Source organism: Pangasianodon hypophthalmus, chromosome 27 (assembly GCF_027358585.1).
Source record: "Pangasianodon hypophthalmus isolate fPanHyp1 chromosome 27, fPanHyp1.pri, whole genome shotgun sequence".
Classification (NCBI taxonomy): Eukaryota; Metazoa; Chordata; class Actinopteri; order Siluriformes; family Pangasiidae; genus Pangasianodon; species Pangasianodon hypophthalmus.
Genome location: NC_069736.1, coordinates 11,385,266 through 11,408,762, shown reverse-complemented (window position 1 = coordinate 11,408,762; position 23,497 = coordinate 11,385,266). Strand labels below are relative to the sequence as shown.

The 23,497-nt window shown below is 38.5% G+C and overlaps 1 protein-coding gene across 4 annotated transcripts in view; it reads right to left on the bottom strand.

Moving 5' to 3' along the window:
• Positions 1-2,239: 2,239 nt before the first annotated feature.
• The window catches only part of mapkap1 (MAPK associated protein 1), a 57,979-nt gene continuing 36,721 nt past the window's right edge, over positions 2,240-23,497 (bottom strand). For all 4 annotated transcript variants that reach the window (XM_053230207.1, XM_053230206.1, XM_053230205.1 and 1 more), the window contains 6 exons: positions 15,622-15,731; positions 10,454-10,561; positions 10,029-10,169; positions 7,140-7,277; positions 5,070-5,167; positions 2,240-4,847 (listed from right to left, as the gene is read on the bottom strand). In XM_053230207.1, coding sequence (XP_053086182.1) covers positions 4,725-4,847; positions 5,070-5,167; positions 7,140-7,277; positions 10,029-10,169; positions 10,454-10,561; positions 15,622-15,731 — 718 coding nt within the window. In that variant the 3' untranslated portion in view covers positions 2,240-4,724. The remainder of the gene's footprint in view (positions 4,848-5,069; positions 5,168-7,139; positions 7,278-10,028; positions 10,170-10,453; positions 10,562-15,621; positions 15,732-23,497) is intronic.

Sequence of the window (23,497 nt, the reverse complement as noted above, 5' to 3'; positions counted from 1 at the left end):
TTAATGAAACTATTACTGATCAGGAGTTAAGCTTCAGATCAAAGATGCTGGCTGTGTATTCAGTATGATCTAATTTTATGTTAATTAGGTTACTAAAACAAACTTTCTGTGTTCCTACACTTTTGTTTAGCTCAGGGAACAGACTTGATGACTCAAGGCAGCTAGTAGGTTGTTGGTTTAGCCTGCTTGTCAGCTCCCTGGCCTTTGCTCTGGATTATCGATTAACTAGGCCTGTTTTGAGACAATGAGATATGCTGCAAGAAATGAGAGCAGCACCTTCCCAAGTGGGATGGATACTGTCCCACCCTAACAGGTGAGCCTTGCCGTCAAAACTGAAGTCTGGTCAGACTTTTTTTTTTTTTTTTTTTTTTTAAAGCAAAGTCTAATCTGGTCTGCTCTTGAGTGTTATCAGTGGTTTGCATCTGTATCTACATTCATAAAGACGTCTCTTGATTGTAGACTTTGAAAATGATACACCTACCTCCTCCAGAGTGTTCTTGACTTGGCTAGATGTTGTGAAGGGGTTTTTCTTCAACAAGGAATGAATTCTGCGATCATCTACTTTAGTTTTCTTCCGTGGTCTTCCAGGCCTTTTGGTGTTGTACCAAATTGTTGATTTGGCCACTGCTAAAGTTTCTGCTATCTCTATGATACGCAAGTCTGTTTTGCTTTTTCTGCTTAATGATGGCCTCCTTCACTTACATCAACACCTCTTTGGACTGCATATTGAGGGTTCCCATGAACAGCTACCAAATGCAAATTTAACACTTGGAACTCCAGACCTTTTATCTCCTTAATTTGTCACGAAAAAATAAGGAAACAAGCCTCTTTGGAACTGCTTATCATCAGTCAATTTTCTGATTACTTTTGAGCTTGTGAAAATGGAGGGACTCTGGGAAAAAAATGGCTTTAATTCCTAAATGGTTAGTGCAATATTTTTGTTAAACCCCTTGAATTAAAGCTGAAAGCCTACACTTCAATCACATCTTGATTGCATCATTTCAAATCCATTGTGGTGGTGTACAGAGGCAAAATTACAAAAATTGTCACTGTCCAAAAACTTATGGACCTGACTGTATGTGCATATTTTACATGGTGGATCTTACCATAATAATAATAATAATAATAATAATAATACTAACATGAAAAAGTAGATCTCTTGTCATAGAATTGTGAGCACTCTTGACGTAAGGCATCTAGACTCTCCCCTAGAGAACCTATGCTGCTCTCGCTAATTCTCCCTAGCATCTCTAATAAGAGGTGCACATCTTTTCTTTCAGATAGCTAAATTATATACACTTATCACAAATAAAGCTATTACTAATGATGGAGGAAGAATGACTAAATATTCTGCCCTCAAAACACTGAACAAGCTGAATGTTTGCCATGTTGACTATTAAACGTACCTTAGTGAAAGATTTGTTGAGATTATTTAAGTCAGATCTAATGTGGATGGTATACACTTGCTGTCTTCATACAAAAAAAATAAACCCTTCTTCAAGAAAATAAAAATGCAGCAGAAGAGGAAAGAGAAAAATGCAACACAATACAAATCTTTAATGAAAAAGGGAAAAAAAAATCGGTATAGGCACAGACAAGAAACATCCGGCAAATGATTCAAAAACAGGAACTATGTCACGATGTATTATACAGCTGCAAGTTATGTTATAAGATATTCACAATCTTCAGACAGAGATTTCTTGCCATGTGTTAACCCTGTAATTGTCTTCACATCCACTTCTGCTGTTATCTTTATTCTGAGAAGAATGGAGACTCTCTGCCTGATGTGTGTGTGACTATGCCATAGTCAGGGAACCCAAACTTCATGTATGAATTTCTGCTGTATAAACAGGGCCTGTTGTCATGGATTTAAACAGCTAATAGCCCTAAGTCAACTAAGAAATGCCTCATTTACTTTGCCAAGTATTAATATTAAAAAATCTCTCCACTATACACACTGGACAGTTGGCATGAATAACAAAGATATGCCCATCAACAATGGAGATATTAAATTAGAAAATTAGCAGAAACCCTTTTCAGGCTCATTGAGCCTTGTGAAATGGTAGAACAAAGATATGTCACTGTAATAATGGTACAAGGCCCTGTTTGGGTTTGTTAAATAGGGTAAGAACATTCTGATTTGGTGGACATTCTGTATTAGGCGGCTTTCTCCAGAACGTAATGCAGAACATTGATTATTAGCTTCAGGTGATGGGGCAGAAAGAAATAGAGCACAGCAGTATTTATACCAGACTTTATTGGGAAAATCTACCTAAATACAGTATCTGCATAATCTAGCAAATATTGTTAATGCCATAAGACCTATTAAAATTTTTTCATTTGAAATGCAATTATGCAGCACTTTCTCCCAGGACAGGAAGGGCATTTATTAGCTGCAACTTCACAGATCACAAATGAAGGGGGAATAGCCTTGAGCAGTCAACACAAAATGGCAGTCAGAAACCTGAGGTGAAACATGAGTTTTGTATTTGAACAAAAAACAAAACAAAACAAAACAAACAAAAAAAGGATCCAGTTAAACAAATTGAAAAAAACACAGCTTTTGGGGTTAAGTTACATTTTGCAAGTTTGTTCCCATATTTGAAATAAAGAAAAGGGCTAAGCAAAGAAAGTAACATGTACATTTAACAAACCTAAAATATATAATGTATAATGTTGTACAAAAAGAGCATGTTATACATCCTCAATTTTCATTAAAAAAAAAAAAAAAAATCAAAACAACAGTCAACCCCCATTAACCGCTAAGGGCAGTGGTAATCACGTACATTCTTGACACATGACAAAATTTTCTAACAAAGTCTGGTAGTGACATCTGGTGCAGTAATTGGTTATCTTGGATTCACAAAACCATTCTATTCAGAAGCATTCTATAGGGTGTCCTAAGTCATACATAGGAGAACACTAACACTTTTTAGCAAAATGTCTTCCAAAAATTTTCATACTTTGTGTGTGTGTGTGTGTGCATATATATATATATATTTACAGATAGCCTTTAAGAATGCCTTTGACAAAAGAAGAATGTATTGAAATCATTCTCATGGCCAGATCGGGAAGCTGTCGCAAGGTTGCAATTGACTTTAACAGCAAACATGGCAAGCACCTCACACACTACACTGGGAGCCAAAGATGGGAGAGATGACTCGATGTGTGTTTACAAAGAAATGGCAATCATGTAGAGAATGTTTTATAAATAAAGTTACATTTTGCTAAAAGTGTTAATTTCCCCTGTGTAGGGAGACTTTTGGGACACTGTGTATTTTACCCCTTCTAACTGCCAGGGGCGGTGAGAATTACCTGGATGCTTACAATTTTATGAGGAAAAGGACAGAGGAGAGGATATGAGGAGGAGATGCATGTCACAGTGTTCACCGTGGCATGGGCTGGGTGTGCAGTCCGTCTATAGGCCATGGTGAGCCAGCCTCTGCTTAGACATGTCAGATGAACAGGTGGTCTGAGGATCGGATGCCCATCACCTGATATAAATAGTACTGCAGGGCATGCACCCAGCACAGCAAGAAACATGCCCTGCATCCCCAGTTTCAAGAAATGCTGCATTTGTCAATTGACTGATTCACAAAACTGAGTGGAAAAGAAGTAATCAAACAAAAGGTCACCCCAGAGTTATCTGGGCACCAACACGAGTGTTGCGTGTGTGAAACCTGCACTCTCATATCTCTCCTATCTCCATATTGTGTACACATGGTCCGATGTGTATGAGGCGAGAAGAAAAAAGAGGAACAAAAGCTGTATGAAAGCAGTATATATTATAGTGACACACGTCAATATGTGACTTTGTAAGAAGCTCTCGGCATCTGTGCATACACTCAACAAGGTGACTCTCATCACTCTTGGTGGCTAGGAGGGGTGAAATAGAACACAGATCACAGCAAAAAAATAAAAAATAAAAAATACATGTAATAATTTATCTGATCACGTTTGTAATTTCTGGAACCTAACAGCCACATGCATTATTTAAAATAAGTCTGGTTCAGTTTTATTGTTAAAAGTCACAAGCAAAAATGCCTATTTTTTTTTTTTTAAGTCCCAAGAGTGCTATGTCTTTAATTTAACATTATGAGTAAGAAGGGTTTCTTTTTTTTACTGATCCTGAATATGGTTACTATTTATACTTTGGGAAAATATATGTTATTTGCAATTATGTTTTTTAAATCTTTACTCCATCAGGAGTCCACTTGCATTCATTTGTTATACTTGTATGCAGTGGACATAATACAAAAAGAAAAACACTAACCCTGGCACAACACGCAGCTTCCCTGGCCTTATGCTATAATGGCAAAGACTGGATGGTATCAGCTAAAATTGTGTTTTATTTTTTCTTTTCACATTTTTGAATGACAGTAGAGAGTATCAGTGCAGATAATGGCTAAGTCCAATATAGAGATAGACCCTGAGGAGTTGATTCAACTACACTACTATTAAGAGTCTCCCGCTCTTAATCTTAACCTCAGAACCTTAATTTCCTCAGCTTATATTAATTTGCATTCTTGTTTCCTCCTTTCCTCCCCTCAATATTATTTCATCTTCTGTCATTGTTATGATTATTGTTTTCACTTCTCTCTTGTTGTAGCTACTGTATTTCACCCTATTTCTATTTAAAGGCTTCTGTTTAACAATGATTTTTTCCTTCAATTTTTTTTCTCTCTGCTTGGTTGAGAGACACTCATCAGAGGTCTGACTATGTCCTACTGGCTTGATTTCTTGTCTTTCTGAAAGCTAAAGCTGGTACGTCGGCTGAGTTTGCGTTGCTTCTGTGCAAAATAGTCAGCTCTTGAGGTGCTGGCTCGAGACTCAAGGATGTAGTTCACCTGAGAGCCAGAAGATTAAAGAGCAAATGCAGCATTCAGTGATAACATTAAGTATTCTGACATTCCATCCTTAGAAATACAATTTATTACGGCTCTTGAAAATACTAAATGGTATTCTATTGTTCTATACTGTTCACCATCAGGTGCATGGCTACTGATAGTATATGGGGGAAAATGAATACCCCACAAAATTTAATGACAATAAATAATTTGAAATGATACCTTTAGCACGATCTCGTTGACTGTAGCAGCATCACATTCAAAGTAAAGGACCTTGTAGTCATGGTTGCTAAGATATGTGAGCTTAAATATTGCATGACCTGCAAGAACATCAAAAAATGTTGCAAAAGTTAGTCCATTACAAATTCCATTCATAATCAAGGCAAGGCCAGTTCTTTGGTTTTTGCTATACACTAAAGACATTTGGATTTGATATTAAAAGATGAATATGAGAGAACAGATCAGAATTTCAACTTTCACTTCCTGATATTTACATCTAGATGTATTAAACAACATAGAACATAAACACCTTGGCTGTCAGACCACCCAATTTTTAGGTTAGCAAAAGTATAGGAACAGGCAGTCTTAAAGTAAATGACCCTTAATATTTGGTTGTGTATCCCTTGCTTGCAATAACTGTGAAGTGAAGTGACTTGTGGCCAAGTATGGTGACCCATACTTGGAATTTGTGCTCTGCATTTAACCCATCCAAGTGCACACACACAGTAGTGAACACAAACACACACCGTGAACACACACCCGGAGCAGTGGGCAGCCTTTTTTGCTGCGGCGCCCGGGGAGCAGATGGGGGTTCGGTGCCTTGCTCAAGGGTCTGACCTCAGTCGTGATATTGAGGGTGGAAGTGTTTCTCCCTTCAGTCTCCTCTTCAGGAAGTGGAATGCATTCTTAATTGGGTTAATGTCTCATGAATGATTTGACCAGTCTAAAACCTTCCACTTTTTCCCCTGATGGAGTCCTTTGTTGTGATGGCAGTGTGTTTTGGGTCATTGTCTTGCTACATAATGAAGTTCCTTCCAATTAGGTTTCTCTGTAAATTGGCAGACAGAATGTTTCTATAGACTTCTGAATTCATTCTGCTGCTACCATCATGAGTTACCTGAGTAAAGATTAGTGAGCCTGTTCCAGAAGCAGCCATGCAAGCCCAAGCCATGACACTACCTCCACCATGATTGACCAATGATCTCATATGTTTTGGATCATAAGCAGATCCTTTCTTTCTCCACATTGCCATTTTTATCACTTTGGTAGAGGTTAATCTTGGTTCCAGAACTTTTATTGCTCATCTCTGTATTTCTTTCCAAATTCCAATCTGGCCTTCCAATTCTTACTGCTGATGAGTGGTTTCCATCTTGTGGTTTGGCCTCTACATTTCTGCTCGCGAAGTCTTCTTTGAATGGTGGATTATGATACCTTCACCCCTGCCCTGTGGAGGCAGGACAACTGCTGTTGTTTTCCTTGGTCACCCTGTTCGTTATCTGGTACACCAGTGGTTTCTTTCTTTTTCAGGACATTCCAAATGGTTATATTGGCTGTGCACGATTCTTACACAATGGCTCTGATTGATGTTCCCTCTTTTTTCAGATTCAAAATCGCTTGCTTTTCTCCCATAGACAGCTCTCTGCTCATGTTGGTTTATCCTTTTCAACAGCGAATGTAGTCTTCACAGGCAAAACTCAGGGCTCAAACCAAGAGTAGACATTCAGAACTAATGTGTTTAAACAATCAATCTAACAGGGCAGACCTGGGCAAGAAGAAACACCTGTCAGTCACGTGTTCCAATATTTCTGATATATAAAATGGGTGGGTTCAAACAAAAGGTGCCACTTTCTAAGTTGTTTAACACATCTAGATAAAAATAGGAAATAAAAGGTGAAATTCTATTATCTTATATTCATCTTTTGATCTCAAACCCAAATGTGTATAGCAACAACAAAAGAAGTGGCCTTGCCTTTCCAATACTTTTGGAGAGGACTGAATGCATTTGCCTGACAAGTACTCTGAAATTGGTGAAAAACAAGAAACAAGTAAACACAGGGTTTATACATGTGATCAAGGGACTAATGCCAACTCAGGAAGCAGCAGTTAAAAGAGTGTTTTGTATAAGCTAACTTCATCTTAGTAACCTGGAGAACAATTATACTTTATATATAAAGTTACTAAAATAATGCAGCTATTAAAATCCACTCCAAAAATTAAACTGATGTTGTCTAACCACTACTGGTCCCAAAGGGATCTATACATCTAAATTACTACATTAAATGCAGTACTAACTCGGACTCTTCTCCTCTACCAGGTCACATGCGCAAAGCAGGTCTGAGTCAATGGAGATGGGCTTCTGTCGTATCCAGAACTTAGTGCTTGTTTTCTGATTGGCGACAGGATCAATCTCCACCTTCTCACCTGATATACCTGAAATAGAGTTGGTTAAAAAGGGTTATTTTTTAAAAATTCTACATTGTAATGTAATACAAAATGATTCATCAGTATAATAAAGTAGTGATTAAAGAAAAAACATCATAATCTACCATATATAATAAAATTTATTGATACAGTATAAGTAATATAAATTAATTATATTATAGAACATTTTTTGTAAGGAATAAAACAAATCTGGACATGGTGCTAAGGAAAATAATTAACAATAAGGTGATGTGATGCAGCGCCGAGGCTAGGCTAAAGGCTAACCCTTCTAGACCAGTGGTCACCTCATAATTTCTTATAACTTTTACTTGCTAGTTAATAAAATGGACTCACTCAGGCTCAGACTAACTGCCCAGTATGAGATGTGGGATTGCTCCACTTTAATTTTAACTGAAATGCAGCTATATTGCAAAATTCATGACTCTGTGGTTCACTTGCTTCTGTGCTCACATGCAGGGACCAAAAAAAACTCATCCAGGAAGTGAACACACGGGTGTACAAATGCTTCTACTGTCACAAGCCACTGCTCAACATCAGTAGATAACCTAATATTAAACAACCTACCTCACTACCTGCTGAGGGAATTTACCACTGTCATTACTACTGTTTAAATCCTGCTGAGAAAATAGTGGATTATGTTTACATGAGCATAAAGGAAGCATACAATGCTGTCCCCCATGCCCGCCATGGACTTTCAACCATGAATATCAACCACTGCTGAAACAGGGAAAAAGAACCACTAAAACCATCAAAGTATTCACCAGCTATGAAGACCTGCACTATAACCACACAACCCAGTCAGAGGCCCTGGCTGAATGCTGATGTCTGCTCACTGCTCAAGGTGATTGCATTTTGATCAGGCGACAGTGCGGCAATCAGGGCAGCAAGGACCAACCTCAATGCGCAATGCAAAAGATCATGCAGATACAGGTCAGGAGCTTCAGGTATTGTTCACATCAAACATCAAAATGAAGAAAAAGTGTGATCTCTGTGATATTTGCATGGATGTTGGTGCCAGATGGGCTGGTTTGAGTATTTCATAAACTGCTGATCTCTTGGGAATTTCACACAAAACAGTCTCTAGAGTTTACACAGAATGGTGTGAAAAACAAAAACATCCTATGTGCGGAGGGTCTGCAGGCTAAAACACCTCGTTGATGTAAGAGATTAGAGGAGAATGACCAGACTGGTCTGAGCTGACAGGAAGTTTACAGTAACTCAAAGAAGCACTCTTTATAACCGTGGTAAGCAGAAAAGCATCTCAAAATGCACAACACATCAACGCTTGAGGTGGATGGGCTACAACAGCAGAAGATCACATCAGGAATCTGACGCTGAACCAGCCCATCTGGCACCATCAACCATGCCAAGGTTAAAGTCACAGAGTCACATATTTTTCCCCATTCTGATGTTCGATGTGAGAATTACCTGAAGCTCTTGGCCTGTATCTGTATGATTTTATGCACTGTGCTGCTGCCACATGATTGTCTAATTGGATACTTGCATAAATGAGCAGGTGTACAGGTGTTCATATTAAATTGGACAGTGAGTGTGTATTTACATCAAAACAGTGAAATGTTAACAAGCTGACCAATTGAAACCAAAAAGAGCATAATTCAGTTAAATGTAAGAGGTGCAGTTGATTCCTTGAGCAGCTATGTTGATGTGATGTTACTTGCTGAACTCCGGATTGAGGAGACTGTCCCAATGATTTAATCGTCTAGAAGAGATTGCTTAAAAAAAAGACTGAAAACAGTTTAAGGAGAGCAGGAGCAGCAGCACGAAAACTCAGCTGGATGGTGGATTTTTAGGTGATTCTGCAGTAATGTGCAGTAAACAATAAAAAAAACCAGTACATTTTTTATTCCATTTTTAAACATCTTTGTTTATACTTATGAATACATACTTTTTTGTTCATATTAATAAGTGCCTGGAAATAAGTGTCTGAATACTTATTTCCTCTGCAAATGCAATTCAGCTCATGGCCATACACACTTTCTGCACCCACTCATAGACACAGAGAGAGAAAACAAACAGGGCAAAATACATAAAATATACATTTGCCACAACAACCATCATCATTTTGGCTCATCCCCTAAATCACCCCCTCCAACTGCAGACCATGCCCTCCCGCTAAACCATGCCCCGACGTGCTACACGATGGTTTACAAACAAATGCACTTCTAAAGAAAAAAGGAGGCAGCACGGTGAACCAGTGGGTGTCTTTGCACCCTCACAGCTCCAGAGTCCCTGGTTCAATCCTGAGCTCAGGTTACTATCTGTGTAGAGTTCTGCAAGCTCTCCCTAAATTTGTGTGGGTTTCCTCCAAGTTGTCTGGCTTCCTCCCACCTCCCAAATACATGCCGGAAGATTGACTGGCTACAGTGAATAGGCCTTGGGTGTGGGTGAGTGTGCAGATTTGTATGCATTTCTGTCTTGTACCCAGTGTTCCCAAGACAGGCTCAGGATGCGCCGTGAACCCTAAAGCGGTTGCTGAAGATGTTGGCGTTTGGGATAATAATTCTGTGTTTAAATGAAACTATATAGCATCTGCCTATGTTGAAGCTCAAAATATCAATCACTGCATTTGATGCCCTCTTAATATATAGATTTTTGCTCTTTTTAAAGAAAAGTGTCAATAACTTTACTTACAACAACATTTACCCTAACTTTACAACAAGGTTCTGATTAGTGAATCAATATTTGACAGGGTCAGTATTTGTCCACAGAGTAACTTACCTAGCTGAACATCAGTAGTGAAGCGGAGCTTGTGGATCATGCTTATCTTAAAGGATTTGTAGTGGTGACTGCTCAACATATCTTGTACTGTATTGATGTCTATGGGCGGGTCCTCTTCTGAGCTCTCCTCTCCTCTGGAGCCTTTTAGGGAATTCAAGGGCAGAAAGGAGAAAGAAAGAGCAAGAAATTGAAAGACAAACAGGAGAGAGACAAATTGGGACAAAAAAGGAAAAGGAATAAGGGAGTTAGAGAAATAAAAAAAATATAAATTAGGAAATTAAACCTGTCAAAGCTACCAGCCCTCACAGCTCCTAAGAGTGTGTGGTGCATAGGTATTAAAGTAAGCAAGTGAGTGTTAGCTCTCAAATTTAGGTCTCAAATGTGCTTTCTGTTCTTCCTAAGGGTAATGTACTGTCCAAACTCACTGTTCTCTCGGACTAGACAGAACTCCAGTGTGCTCTGACTCTCCAGTGTACTGTCCAGCTCCACTGCCACATTTGGCTCCATCTGCTTTTCCAAACGATACATGGGGCCTACAAAACACAATAACAACATTTTCTACTAGGACTGTTTATTGCCTCTGCAGTATATAAATTAAGGACGCACATTGTATTGGCCAACAATTGGTAACTGCCAGTTGTAAGATTCAAGGTTTGACATGTTATGTTATCTTGAAATTAAGATGTTTAATGGACATGGTATTGATTATCTGCTGGCATAATTCCACAGCAAAGTAACACAATGTACTGGCTTGCTGTAGTGTAGTGGAGTTTGTTGTTTGTAAAGATTTTCAACTTCAAGTGTTTAGAATTTTGCTGTTATTAATTTAATGGTTAACTTCAATCAAGTAAGTGTACAGCTGTTATAATGCATGCATCATAAAGAGTTGAATGAATGGTCATGAAAAGGATAATGTCTCGTGATGTGTATTAACCTTTGTTCACTGTCCGTGTGACAAGTACCAAGCTGTGGACATGGTACAGTGAGGCTAACAGTGTGAAAGTAAATCACTGTTGAGTGATATTTTTGCTGCAAGGTTAGGTTACAACAGTCAAAGGAACAGGCTCATTGAAATTGGACAGCTGAGTATTGGAAAATGACCAGACAAGTTTTTTTTTTCTTTCAGTCTTTAACTGTTCCTTTTTGATGAGCCAGTGCCCACTGTAGACTCAGATTCCTGTTTTTGGCTGACAGGACTAGAACCTAATGTGGCCTTCTGCTGTTGTAGCTCATCCACCTTGAGGTTTGACGTGCATTCTGAAATGCTTTTCTGCTCACTGTGGTTGTAAAGAGTGATTATCATTGGAGTCACTGTAGGCTTCTTATCAGCTCAGACAAGTTTGACCATTCTCCTCTGACCTCTCTCATCACCCACAGAAGTGCTGTTCACTGGATGTTTTTTGTACCATTTTGCATAAACTCTAGAGTCTGTTGTGTGTGAAAATCCCAGGAAATGTGCAGTTTCTGAAATACACAAACCAGCCTGTCTGGCCCCAAAACATGGGCGCTCTTTCAAAAGAAAATAAATAATAAATAAATAAATAAATAACAAATCATGATTTCAGGATGTGATCACAATCCATGTTATGATCACAATTATTTTTCATTTTGGTTTTTAAGACTATTTTGCAAGTTATTGCACAGGGCAACCAAACTCCTATTGATGAAAATATAGCTCTATAGGATAAAATAACCTCACAGGAAAAGAATAACTGAGACCACTTAGACTAAAGTACCTTTCCAAATAAATTTATTTATGTGGCCTTTCCAACAAAATGTGAAAAATTATTTCCAAAAATGAAAACAATCAAGCTTGGCTAACATATTTTAAAAATAATAAATAAAAATGTACATCACCTCTATAATGTCTTTATTAATTAAAAGTGCAATAAATGGAAGGGTGATAGGCAGACGAAATATGTTTACAGTGGTTATAAAAAGCCTACACACTCCTGTTAAAATGGCAGGTTTTTGTGAAGTAAAAAAAATGAAACTAAGGCAAATCATGTCAGATCTCTTCCACCTTTAATTTGAAATTGCAAAGTATACAAATAAAGTGAAAATCAATCAGAAACGTTTTAGGGAAAAAAAAACTTAAAATAACCTAGTTGCATAAGTGTGCAAATCCTGAAACTAATACTTTGTTGAAGCATCTTTTGATTTTATTACACCACTCAGTCTTTTTGGGTAAGAGTCTATCAGCATGGCACATTTGATTTGGCAATATTTTACCACTCTTTCTTGCAAAAACATCCTAGATCCATCAAACTGTGAGGGCATCTCCTGGTATAATCAGAGTAATTTCATTGATGACAGCTGCAAGATAATTACTTTTGAACATGAGATTGAATGTGATTGTTTCATTCTGAACACAGCCACATCCCCAATTATAAAAGGGTGTGAACACTTACGCAACCAGGATATTGTAACCTTATTTTTCATATTTTTCCCTAAAATGTTTGATTGTTTTTCACTTAATTTTTATATGTTGTAATTTCACATTGAGGGTGGAAAAAGTTCTGACATGATTTATCTTAGTTTAATTTTTTTAGTTCACAAAAACATGCCATTTTAAAAGGAGTGTATAGACTTTTTATATCTACTGTACATTAATTTAATATCTTATTAATATCTTAATGAATGATCAGTTCTTGTGTCAATGTTCCTGTTTTCGAATCCTTTGCCAGGAGTGTCTCGCCTGTGTCGGCCTTCAAACTATAAGTTTTTTTTTCCATCAATAATTTTGGGCTATCATTTTCTTTTGTTGTATTTTTTGTATTAAAGACAGCAAGTGGAGACCATCCACGCTGGATCTGTCTAAAATAATCTAAGCTTCAACTAAGGTATGTTTAATATGCAACATGGCAAACATTCAGTTTGTCAGAGCAGCATAATTTCTGTATGGCAAAGTCTGGATGCCTTAGGCGGAGATAGCAATCCCCCAACTCTGGCATTACAGCCCTGACAGCGGGGTGAATGGGTGAAGACTTGGCGGCATAATCGAAATGCCAAAGCTAACACTAACACTTGCAAAGGAGAGCACCACTCCTCTCCTCTCCACGTGTCTACCAGGCTTGCCCAAAAAAGCTCTGGTTATAGGAGACTCCATCTTATGACATATCAAATTTGGTAGACCTTTAGGAGCACCAGCAGCTTTAGTTAAGTGTATACTAAGAGCCAAGGCACTGGACATGCAGTTAATCTTAGGGTCTTATGCAAGCATAGGTTTTCAATTGTAGTTCTTCATGTAGGAGCTAATAATATGCCTTCATCAGTCAGAGGGTAACATTGTAGAAGTATGTAATTTAGCGAAAGCGATGTCCGATGCAGTAATTTACTCTGGCCCCATCCCAATGCGGTGTGATGATGTAGCTTACTGCAGGTTATGGATGTAGACAATGTAGGCTTTAAAAATAACTGGAGTAGTTTTGAGGGCAAGGCTGGACTGTTAGGGCAGAACGGTATCTATCCCACTTGGGAAGGTACTGCTCTCATTTCTTGCAGCATAGATCGTTGTCTCAGAACAGTCCTAGTTAATTGGTGAGAATCCGGAGCCAAGGCCAGGGAGCAGGCAAGCAGGCTAAAATGACCATTTGCTACCTAACCCTTTTAAACTAGCCAACTAGCAAACCCCTGATTAAAAAACCTCAGACGGGTCTCAGTGGTTAAGTCTATGCTGAAAACATATTTGTTTAGTCAAGCCTTTAGTTAACAGTTTTTTTCTTAGGTAAAAATGCAGATCTGGAGGATTCATGGGCATAGAATACTTTAAACGGGGATGTTTGGATGCTGTTGCCCCCCTCCCCACTCTCACACATTCACTCAGGTTTGTTGATGGTGGAGTGGCTGGATGGTTTATGTCTCTTGGCGTCCTTATGTCTGTGTTATCTTCTGGCTCTCTCTTTTAGTTATGCTATCATAGCTAGTCTTGCCGGAGTCCCTGCTTGCACTCTGTGCACAATGTACATATTCTTTAACCATTACATGACAAGAGCATACCTAATAATCTGAGTTCTCTCTCCCATCCCCTCTCCCCCAAACACATACTCTCTCTCTCTCTGTTCAAGCTACACACGCTACTACTGAGATACCAGGGATCCTGACTCCATCCATTCTTCAGACCTGCCTGATCCATCCTTATGCCCTACTTCTTTTTGGAGTTCACATTACCTGAAAATTACTTGCTGCTGTGTAAAGATGTCTACAGCCTAAAGATCAATGAGATTACTGTGGATGATACCACATAGAAACAATAAAGATGGCTGTGGATGTTCTTCCTTGGATAGCCTTTGGACTGCAATTGCTAAGAACAGTTTTCCACTAAAGTCTCCATCATTGAACAGTTAATTTCAGTTCAATACAATAGACTCTAAGTAAAAAAAAAAAATCAATACAGAAATGACTCTGATGCTCATGCTCATAAGTTGCTCATAATCTCATAAGGTCCTATTTATACAATGGCAGTTTTTGACTATACAGTATACAGATATAGAACAGATTTTTTTTTTAAATAATCGCGCTGTCTAGTGTTACTCAGGATGGGTAAGGGACAATGTGAGCAGGACTGGTGAATAATATCTGGTTCATAAAAGAATTTGGGGTGCCATGTTTCAGATTTTTGAGTTTGACTCTTATAAAATGTGATTAATATCACAGTACTCATGATCTCTCTGAAAAAACAGGTTGTGGATACATTTTAATCACTCATGACCTAAAAAAGTCATATCCTACCAACAACTAATCCATGGGCAAAGTAGAGGGGGGAAGGGGGAGGGGGAGGGGGTGTTGCTTGCCAAAAGCGGATGACTTTTGTTAGTAATGCCCTGCAGCTTCAACTGTCTCAAATCTAGAATTGGATGTAAACTGTCTCATTTAATCTGAACAAGGAAATAATTTTAACTGCTTGTTTTGAACTGTGGGGTTTACCTTTTCAATTGCACCTCTAAGTCTATCTAAGAAAGAACAAACTTCTTTGGTCAGAGGCAAATGTGTTGGGCAGAACTATAGTTTGCATCCCTGCAAAACTGTCATCAGGGTCCACTGATTTGATGTAGTCAGTCTCTGAAATGCAACGTATCTGGCTGTAAAGCTTCCTGTTGTCAGTGTCTGTCTTTCAGTAGCGTGCTCTGTGGGACTCTTTAGTGACAAGGTGGTCGGGGGTCACTTAAATGGCTACCAGAGTTCTCAGGGTGAGACTCTCACTGCCAAAGGTTTGTGGCAGACATGGTCCTTGTGGGCATTGAAATACAGGAAACCAGGTGCAGTAAAATAAATAATGTATTGCCAGTGAGTGCTACATGCAATGCATAAATTCTCACAAGAGTACATACATAACTATGTGACTTTGTTGGAAAGTCTTGCTATACATGCACAGAAGGAGGTTTCAAGGTGATTCTCACTGACCCTAGAGATTAGAAGGGGTTCATAGAGTCACCTTGACCCACAAAAGAATCCAATGAGATTTTCATCTTATCTATGATTATAATATAAAATGGGAATAAATCAAGTTTGTGCCCTCTCACAATCTAGTTAGAACAAGTGTCAGACCATAATATAATAATTTATCTTGGTCAAAGTCAGTGAAAGCTCTTACCTGAACCCTTTTGTGAGCCTTTTCTTTTCTTGAGGGCCTTCTGTAGAATCTCTTTCATGGTTACCTTCAAACTGTCCACTGGAATCAACGAGAAACCATGAGCTGCATTTCTATATGAAAGAGAATATAGACTATCAAACATGGCAATACTGAAATATTTGAACTTGAGCTCTCCTCTCTCAAAGCCTCACTGGCAGCAGGTCCATAGAGTGCCCTGGAATGCACGGCAGATTTCAAAGGCATGATTTGTCCAGCAGTGCATAATGTGCTAACCACACTTTATGCCATTCCAGGTTGGTGGAGAGTTAGCCCATATCCTGACCTAGGTGTCCCTCTGCTTGAATGCTAGCAGTAAAATGGATAATGTACTGCCAGTGTAGTAGAATTATAAACTGTGGCAGTAATCTGATTGAGGTTAAAATGATCAAGAATGTGGGTCAGAGAGACCATGTGAACTAAACCTGGTCATCTAAACAGTGTTTAATTAACATATTCTTCAGGGCATGTTTGGTATCAATCTAATCTGTATTTCATGGTGAACATTTCATGTGGTGATGACATAACTATCATACAGGTTTAGGAAATAACATTTAGACTACATGTTGCAATGTGTTTTGTCTTACAAAGTCAACTGACTTTGTAAGTTCTCTTCATTTATATTTTCTGTATATCTTGCATTTGTGTTTTATACAATAAACCCATTCATTACTGTATCTCCAAACACTCAGTAGTTCTTCTGTAAGAAAGTACAGTGCATTAAGAATGCATGACATGTATGACCTGTATGATTTATATGGTTATTAGAAATTATTTCCTAGCTAAAATTTTAGTATGTTAGCTAATAGGCTAATACTTGCAAGTTTAAAACCTCAAGTAACTAGGAAAGGCCTAGGCTTGCACGTCGATAGAAACCTCTGAGCTAACAAGATAATTGTTTAATAAATAGGCTTTATAAATTCCCCTGACATAAGAACGTCATTTTATAATGAACACTTTGCATGAAGCTGTTTTAGAGTAAATACAACTGGAACACTATTATACTTCTTGCAATAACTAGAAGACTATTCTTTGGAGTCAGATAATTAATTAAATATATTGGAGTCAGATATTTAAATCCTAAGGGTAAAACACGCATTTAGCTTCGGCTGCACCTATTTCCATCCTTGGTCATAGGAGAGCAGTGGACTAAGATAATATCACCTTATATTTTAATCCTACACCGTGGGTGCTACACGCAATGCATATGTTCTCACGAGATTTTAATCAATGCATCTACATTAACCACTTAGGCAGCAAACATCTGCAGGCAGTAATTCCTCTACTGAGATCGCCAGCAACCTGACACGGGCATCACACAACCTACTTGTGATCCATCTTATTAGCTGGAATGTGTGCCAAGAATTTCTTGTGTGACTGAGCAGAGGCCTGTCCAGAACCTCCTTTACAGCTAACAATAAAGACTTTGCACTTTGGCAGTAAACTTTGCCAAGACTGGTGTGCTAAAGAGCACATAGCACTATCCAAACCTACTCAGCAGCACTCAAATCCTACTCACTACATTTGTATGTATTTTCCATTATTTTTTTGTTATTGTGATGCATAACTTTCTTCTTCTCATTATTAAACGTTCTATGCGCATTTCCCTCTTGTCACAAATGAGTTCTACAAACTATCAACAGATTTATCTAATTTGGTGCAATTCAAATATCCTTCAGGCAAATATTACTATTTCTTATTTTGGTGATGCAGCCAACATCAAGCTGTATCTCATTTTGTCCACTCAGCCATACTACATTCTTTCATACTAGTCACACAGAGAGCTGGGCTACCTGGTACTGTTGGAAAAGAGGTTTCCCCATATATTACAGTATATTACAATTACATTTGTTTTACTGAACAGTGAATTACAAGTCTCATCCATATTCTTTTATAATACAAACATGGGGGAAATGGATTTTACTGGCTTGAAATGTTGTTTACCCAGTAAATTGTAAATTTAAAGTACTACAGTAATGCTAGCAATTTGTCTGTGTTTTGTAAACTCATCTACTGAGTACACTTCACCCTGAAAAACACCTGAAAACTGAGAGAAACAATGAAATGCAGCAGTATGTGAGTCCAAGTTATAGAAGAGTAATTTCTTTCCAGTACATGTGTGATCAGCCATATTTGCACCAAATTTCTTCAGCAAAAATGTCCATAATTGAACATTCTTCCAACAGAATTCATTGTAGGACCTAGATTAGGGGTTTTCAATCTGTGGGGCACATTTAAAGATTCCATTCCAACTCTGAAAAACACCACCTCTACTTATGGAAAAAAAAAGTACCTCTACTTATGGAAAAAAAACATTACTGCCAAATTTTAAACAATTATAAATTTACTTTGAACAATCAGTCTGATCATACAGTAAAGAGGCGATCATGTGTAAATTCACAGACATTTTAAAAACCAAACTCTGTGATAAGAGTGGCTTATGCCAGGGCTTACCTCCACTTTGGTATGTTATATGGCATGAATGTGGACACTGGACCATCATACCTATGAACATCACATTCCAAAGCTGGTGCCCACTCTTTTGAAAAGGCTTTCCACTAGATTTTGAAATGTGGCTGTGGGAATTTCTGCAGCATTAGAGAGGTCAGGCACTGATGTTGGGCGAAGAAAGCTTGTACAGTCAGTATTCCAATTCATCCCAATGGTGTTTAGTGGAGTTAAAGTCAGGGCTTCCACACCAACCTTGGCAAACCATGTGTTTATGGACCTCACTTTGTGCACAGGGGCGCTGTCGTGCTGGTACAGGTTGGACTAGGCCCCTTAATTGCAGTGAAGGGAAAACTTAATGCTACAGCATACAAAGATATTCTAGAAAATTGTGTGATTTCAACCTTGTGGCAACATTTTGAGGAAGGCCCACATATGAGACGGTCAGGTGTCCACATGCTTTTAGTTATATAGTGTATATTCTCATTTCTATAAAATTCAAGACAGTATGGGTAAAAACCCATAAGAACAAGTTAGCTAGATAACTAATATTAGCCAAATAAATGAGACATCGTTTAGCCTAATTAAATAATTATATTTACTACAGACATCTTTCAATGCATAGCTCTAGTCTTTTCAAAGGAAGTACACAGATCTTGCTGTAAATGGCACAATACCAATGAAAAGAGTGTGCTTGCCAGATGCCTCAAAAGTATAGAGTGGCTATTCTTAATCCAGTTAATGTGGAAACAAATAACACTGTGCTGATATATAAGAATTGGTTTAAATGTGAGACGGTTTGTAGTCAAATGGGCAGGTTTTAAAATGTGATTGAACTGACTGGAGTCAGTTCAACCTGGCAACCTTCATGTCTGCATGATGATCTCCTCCAAACTGTCAGTCTGGCTGGCAGTCCGCCGGTAGGACATTTCTGCTATTGTAATGTCTCAAATATACCGTCCCCTCTGAAAGTATTGTAATGGCTTTTGTTTTACCATACGCTGAAGATATTTGAGTTTGAGATCAAAAGATGAATATGAGACAACAGATCAGACTCAGATCGGCCAGTCTAAAACCGTAAACTTTTTCCCCTTTGTGTGTTTGTAATGTGCCTGAAGTTCCACCGAATTAGACTGGATGCAATTCTCTGCAAATTGCCAAAGAGAATGTTTCTGAATTCATTCTGATGCTACCATTATGAGTTACATCAATAAAGATTAGTGAGCCTGTTCCAGAAGCAGCCATGCAAGCCCAAGCCATATCACTACCTCCACCTTGCTTGATCAGTGAGCACATATGTTTTGGATCATGAGCAGATCCTTTCTTTCTCCACACTTTGGCTTTTCCATCACTTTGGTAGAGGTTCATTTTGGTTACAGAATTTTGTGGCTGATCTCTATTTCTTTGCAAAATCCAATCTGGCCTTCTGATTCTTACTTCTAACGAGTGGTTTGCATCTTGTGGTATGACCTCAATATTTCTGCTCTTAGTGTCTTCTTCTAATAGTGGATTGTGGTACCTTCACCCGTGCCCTGTGGAGGTTGTTGGTGATATCCCCTGACTGTCAGCCAAGGAAAACAACAGCAGATTCTGTCATCAACTGCTGTTGTTTTCCTTTGCCGATCTGTTCAATGTCTAGTTGTTAGTACACCAGTGGTTTCTTTCTTTTTTAAGATGTTCCAAATTGTTGTATCAGCTATGCCCAAAGCCTGCTGCTAATAACAACTCCATTAAAACACAGTTAGGTTTCTTAAGTAATAACCTAAATAATCATGCAAAAGATTTTTGAGTCCTTTTTGATCCTCTCCTCCAATTTGACAAGCATGTAAATGCAGTTGTAAAGAGTAGCTTTTTTCATCTCAGATCAGTGGCAAAAGTGAAGCACGCACTTTCTAGTAAAGACCTTGAAATTGTAATTCATGCACTAATTTCCTCTCGATTGGATTACTGTAACTCTTTGTACATTGGCTTACCTCAATCTATACTGTCTCGGTTACAGATGGTTCAAAATGCAGCAGCCAGATTCTTAACAGGAACTAAGAAAAGGGATCATATCTCCCCTGTCCTTGCCTCATTGCACTCGCTCCCTATAAAATTTAGAGTTGACTTTAAGATCCTTCTTTTTGCATACAAGGCATTGCATAATTGTGTCCCGGATTATATTTGTGAGTTTATTAGGCCATATAATGCCCCTAGGTCATTAAGATCTTGTGATCAGTTAGTTTTATCTGTCCCCCGTTCTCGTTGTAAAACAAAAGGTGATCAAGCTTTCTCAGTAGTTGCCCCAAAGCTGTGGAACAGTGTACCTTTGAACATCAGAGCTTCTCCATCACTGGATGCTTTTGAATCTAGCTTAAAGACTTATTTTTACTCTCTAGCATTTGAGTGATGCTGTGTATGTACTTTGAATAGTTGAATTGGTGTTAAATTGTGTTTTATGTATTTACATTTTAATTGTTTTTGATATTTGTTTTATTTTTCTTTGTCTGATTTTTTTGTATCTGTATCTTTTCCTTTTCTCTTTTAAATTCAGATTTATTTTTATTATAAAGCACTTTGGATCAGCTACGGTTGTGTTAAACTTGTGCTCTATAAATAAAATTTGCCTTGGATTGCCTTGTGTAATGGCTCTGATCTATTTTTCCTAAGAGATGCAGTCTTTGGCTGGGATGAGATCAAGCGACTTCTAACTTGGACAATAACAAAATTATTGCTGACTTCAATAACCAAATATTTTACAATATGTCAGTCATTGCTGCTTGCCTTTTTGCCTGCTCAAAACCCCTTCCCTCTAATCCATCTATGGTAGGTATATGACAAACTGAAGAGAATTCAAACAAAAATAAAAAGCCTTACACCTAAGACTTTTAAGAGATGTTGCCTGTGAACTAAACAAACTTCTTTGTGACATTTTAAATACATCTTTCCAAGAAGGGATTAATCCACCACAGTGGAAAGAGGCAAATGGCCCTTTCCCCAAATGTTTACCTCCCTCAGTTGAACAATTATGACTGTTATCCATAATCCCCCATTTCAGTAAGGCACCAGAGGAGTCTGCAGTAAATTGAACGGTGATGCATGTCCCAATCTTGAGCCTTCTCAGTTTGGTAGAAGGCCTGGAAGATCTGCTCCAAATGCACTGGTAAGTCTTCCCCACACACTGTACAAAGCATTTAATGTTACATCCACTATTAATATGATAATTACCATCTTTGAAAAGGTTTACCTGACTACAGCCATGAAACCCCTAGCACAGCTAGGTGTACAGCCTGCATTAATGGTCAGTTTTGACTTGAGCTGTAGGCAGAGTGTATGAGATTAAGATGGCTACTGGGAGGCACTTATGGGGTATGACATTATTGGGACCCCTTATCTTCCTTGCTCAAATCAGTGGTGCTGCCACAGATTTTAAAAATTGCTGGAAGTATGTGGATGATCTAAACCTCATCCATGTATGCATTGCAACCAAGGTAACATTTTCCCAGATGGTTCTGGATAAAATAGATAGCTGGGTCCTCAGCAGTAAAATGACACAAAACCAGGCTAAATGCAGTACCATGACAGTCTGACCTACAGTGGCACCTAAAGTGAAACCATCATAAGAAAAAAAAAATAGTAATAAAAAATAAATAAATAAAAAAGCTAACAACAAAGTGTCTGAGAAGTGAGGAGTACCCACTTCAGATACACATTGTATATATTCATCCCACTTTAGAGCACACCTGCCCAGCATGGCATGGAAATCTGACAAAAGCTCTGTCAAACCAGACTGAGTATGTTCAACAATGTGCCTGCATAAAGGGTGTACACTAATTATTATAATGCACTGAAAGCCTCTGACTGATCACTCTCCAGGACAGAAGAAACAAATTGTGTAGGGAATGGAATAAATGGAAGCTTAAACTGCTGAGCCCTTGAGCAAGGACCTTAACCTTCAACTGCTCATTTGTATCCTATCTCAGTTGTAAGCTGGTTTGGATAAGAGAGTCAGCCAAATGAGGTAAATGTAAATTTAAGTGTCAATTAAAAAAAATTAAGGGGGGGCGCTAGAGAGCACCACATGGTGTGGACGTTAATTTAGAGTGCTCCCTCAAAGCCTCGTTAAATTTGTGTTTTTCTCTACTATTTTCGTCGTGAAGGTTTGCTCGCCATTATCTAGTAGTGAAATGAAGAAGGCTAAACCCAAGAAAGGTGATTCACCAACTCGTGCAGGTGAACAGCTGGCCGAGAAGCCGTCGTCTAATGAAAGCGAAGCTGATGGTGATATTCGCGTGGCCTCGGACTCAACTGTTATTCTATCGGCGATTCAAACAATGAGTAACAGTATGAACGACATATTTAATTAATTGGGAGCGACTTTTTCTCAGCTGCAAACAACACTTTCTGAAACTACCTTCCTTATCGCGGATTTTGAGGGTGTTAAAGCTGAGCATGAAATTCACATTTCAGATCTCGAGGCCTCTTGTCAGGAAATTCTTGCAGTTAATAAGGCCCTGCGTGCTAAATTGGATGATCTCAAGGGTCGTTCTCTATGAGAGAATATCAAGATTCTCAGGTTACCTGAGAATGGGGAGGCCGGCCACCCAACTGCGTTTGTGGAACAACTCATCCCGAAACTCCTGGGTACCGTGAACTTTCCCAAAGGAATTAAAGTTGACCGCGCACATCGCACCGGGCCCCTACCATCGAAAGGAGGACGTCTCAGAATCATGATTGCGAAGATACATCATTATCCTGTCAAAGAGATGATACTGCGACTTGCGCGGCAACAGGCGCCTTTAAAATAGTACTCATTTCCATCTTCCCAGACTTCACGGCAGAGGTACTCGCACAGCGAAGGGTGTTTGACGGAGTGAAAAAGAAGTTGAAGGAGGCCGGTATGCGATTCGGACTGCTCTTCCCCGCACGTCTTATTGTCACCCAGGGAAATAAAAAGAAAATCTTTGGCTCAGTGTCGGAGGCTGAAGAGTTTGTGAAGTCTGTCATAGAGCAAGAGCCTTCTTGATCCGCAGCTCAGGACTGTTCCTCAATGCTGTGACCATGGCTGAAGGACTTAAAATTTCTTGGTTTACAGGCCTTTATAGGAGGTTGTGAGTATATTCTCATATGAAAAAAAAGACATCTGCAGATTGTTTATGATCATGTTATTCGATCAAGTTATACAGTTATAGGCCTATATTAGTGCCTTGTTTGCATGGGAATGTTGAGACCATCATGTTTGTTTAAATAGTTTTAAATAGTCTTATACACAGCTTTTTTTATATATATATACTTGTTATCAGAGTTGTGTCCTAAACTTGTAACTCAGGTTCATAGAGCAATTCCTTTCTTTATATTTTCTGTATAGAGGCTGTGAGAGAGTCCCTGGTTTCTCTATCTGAGGTTATTTTGA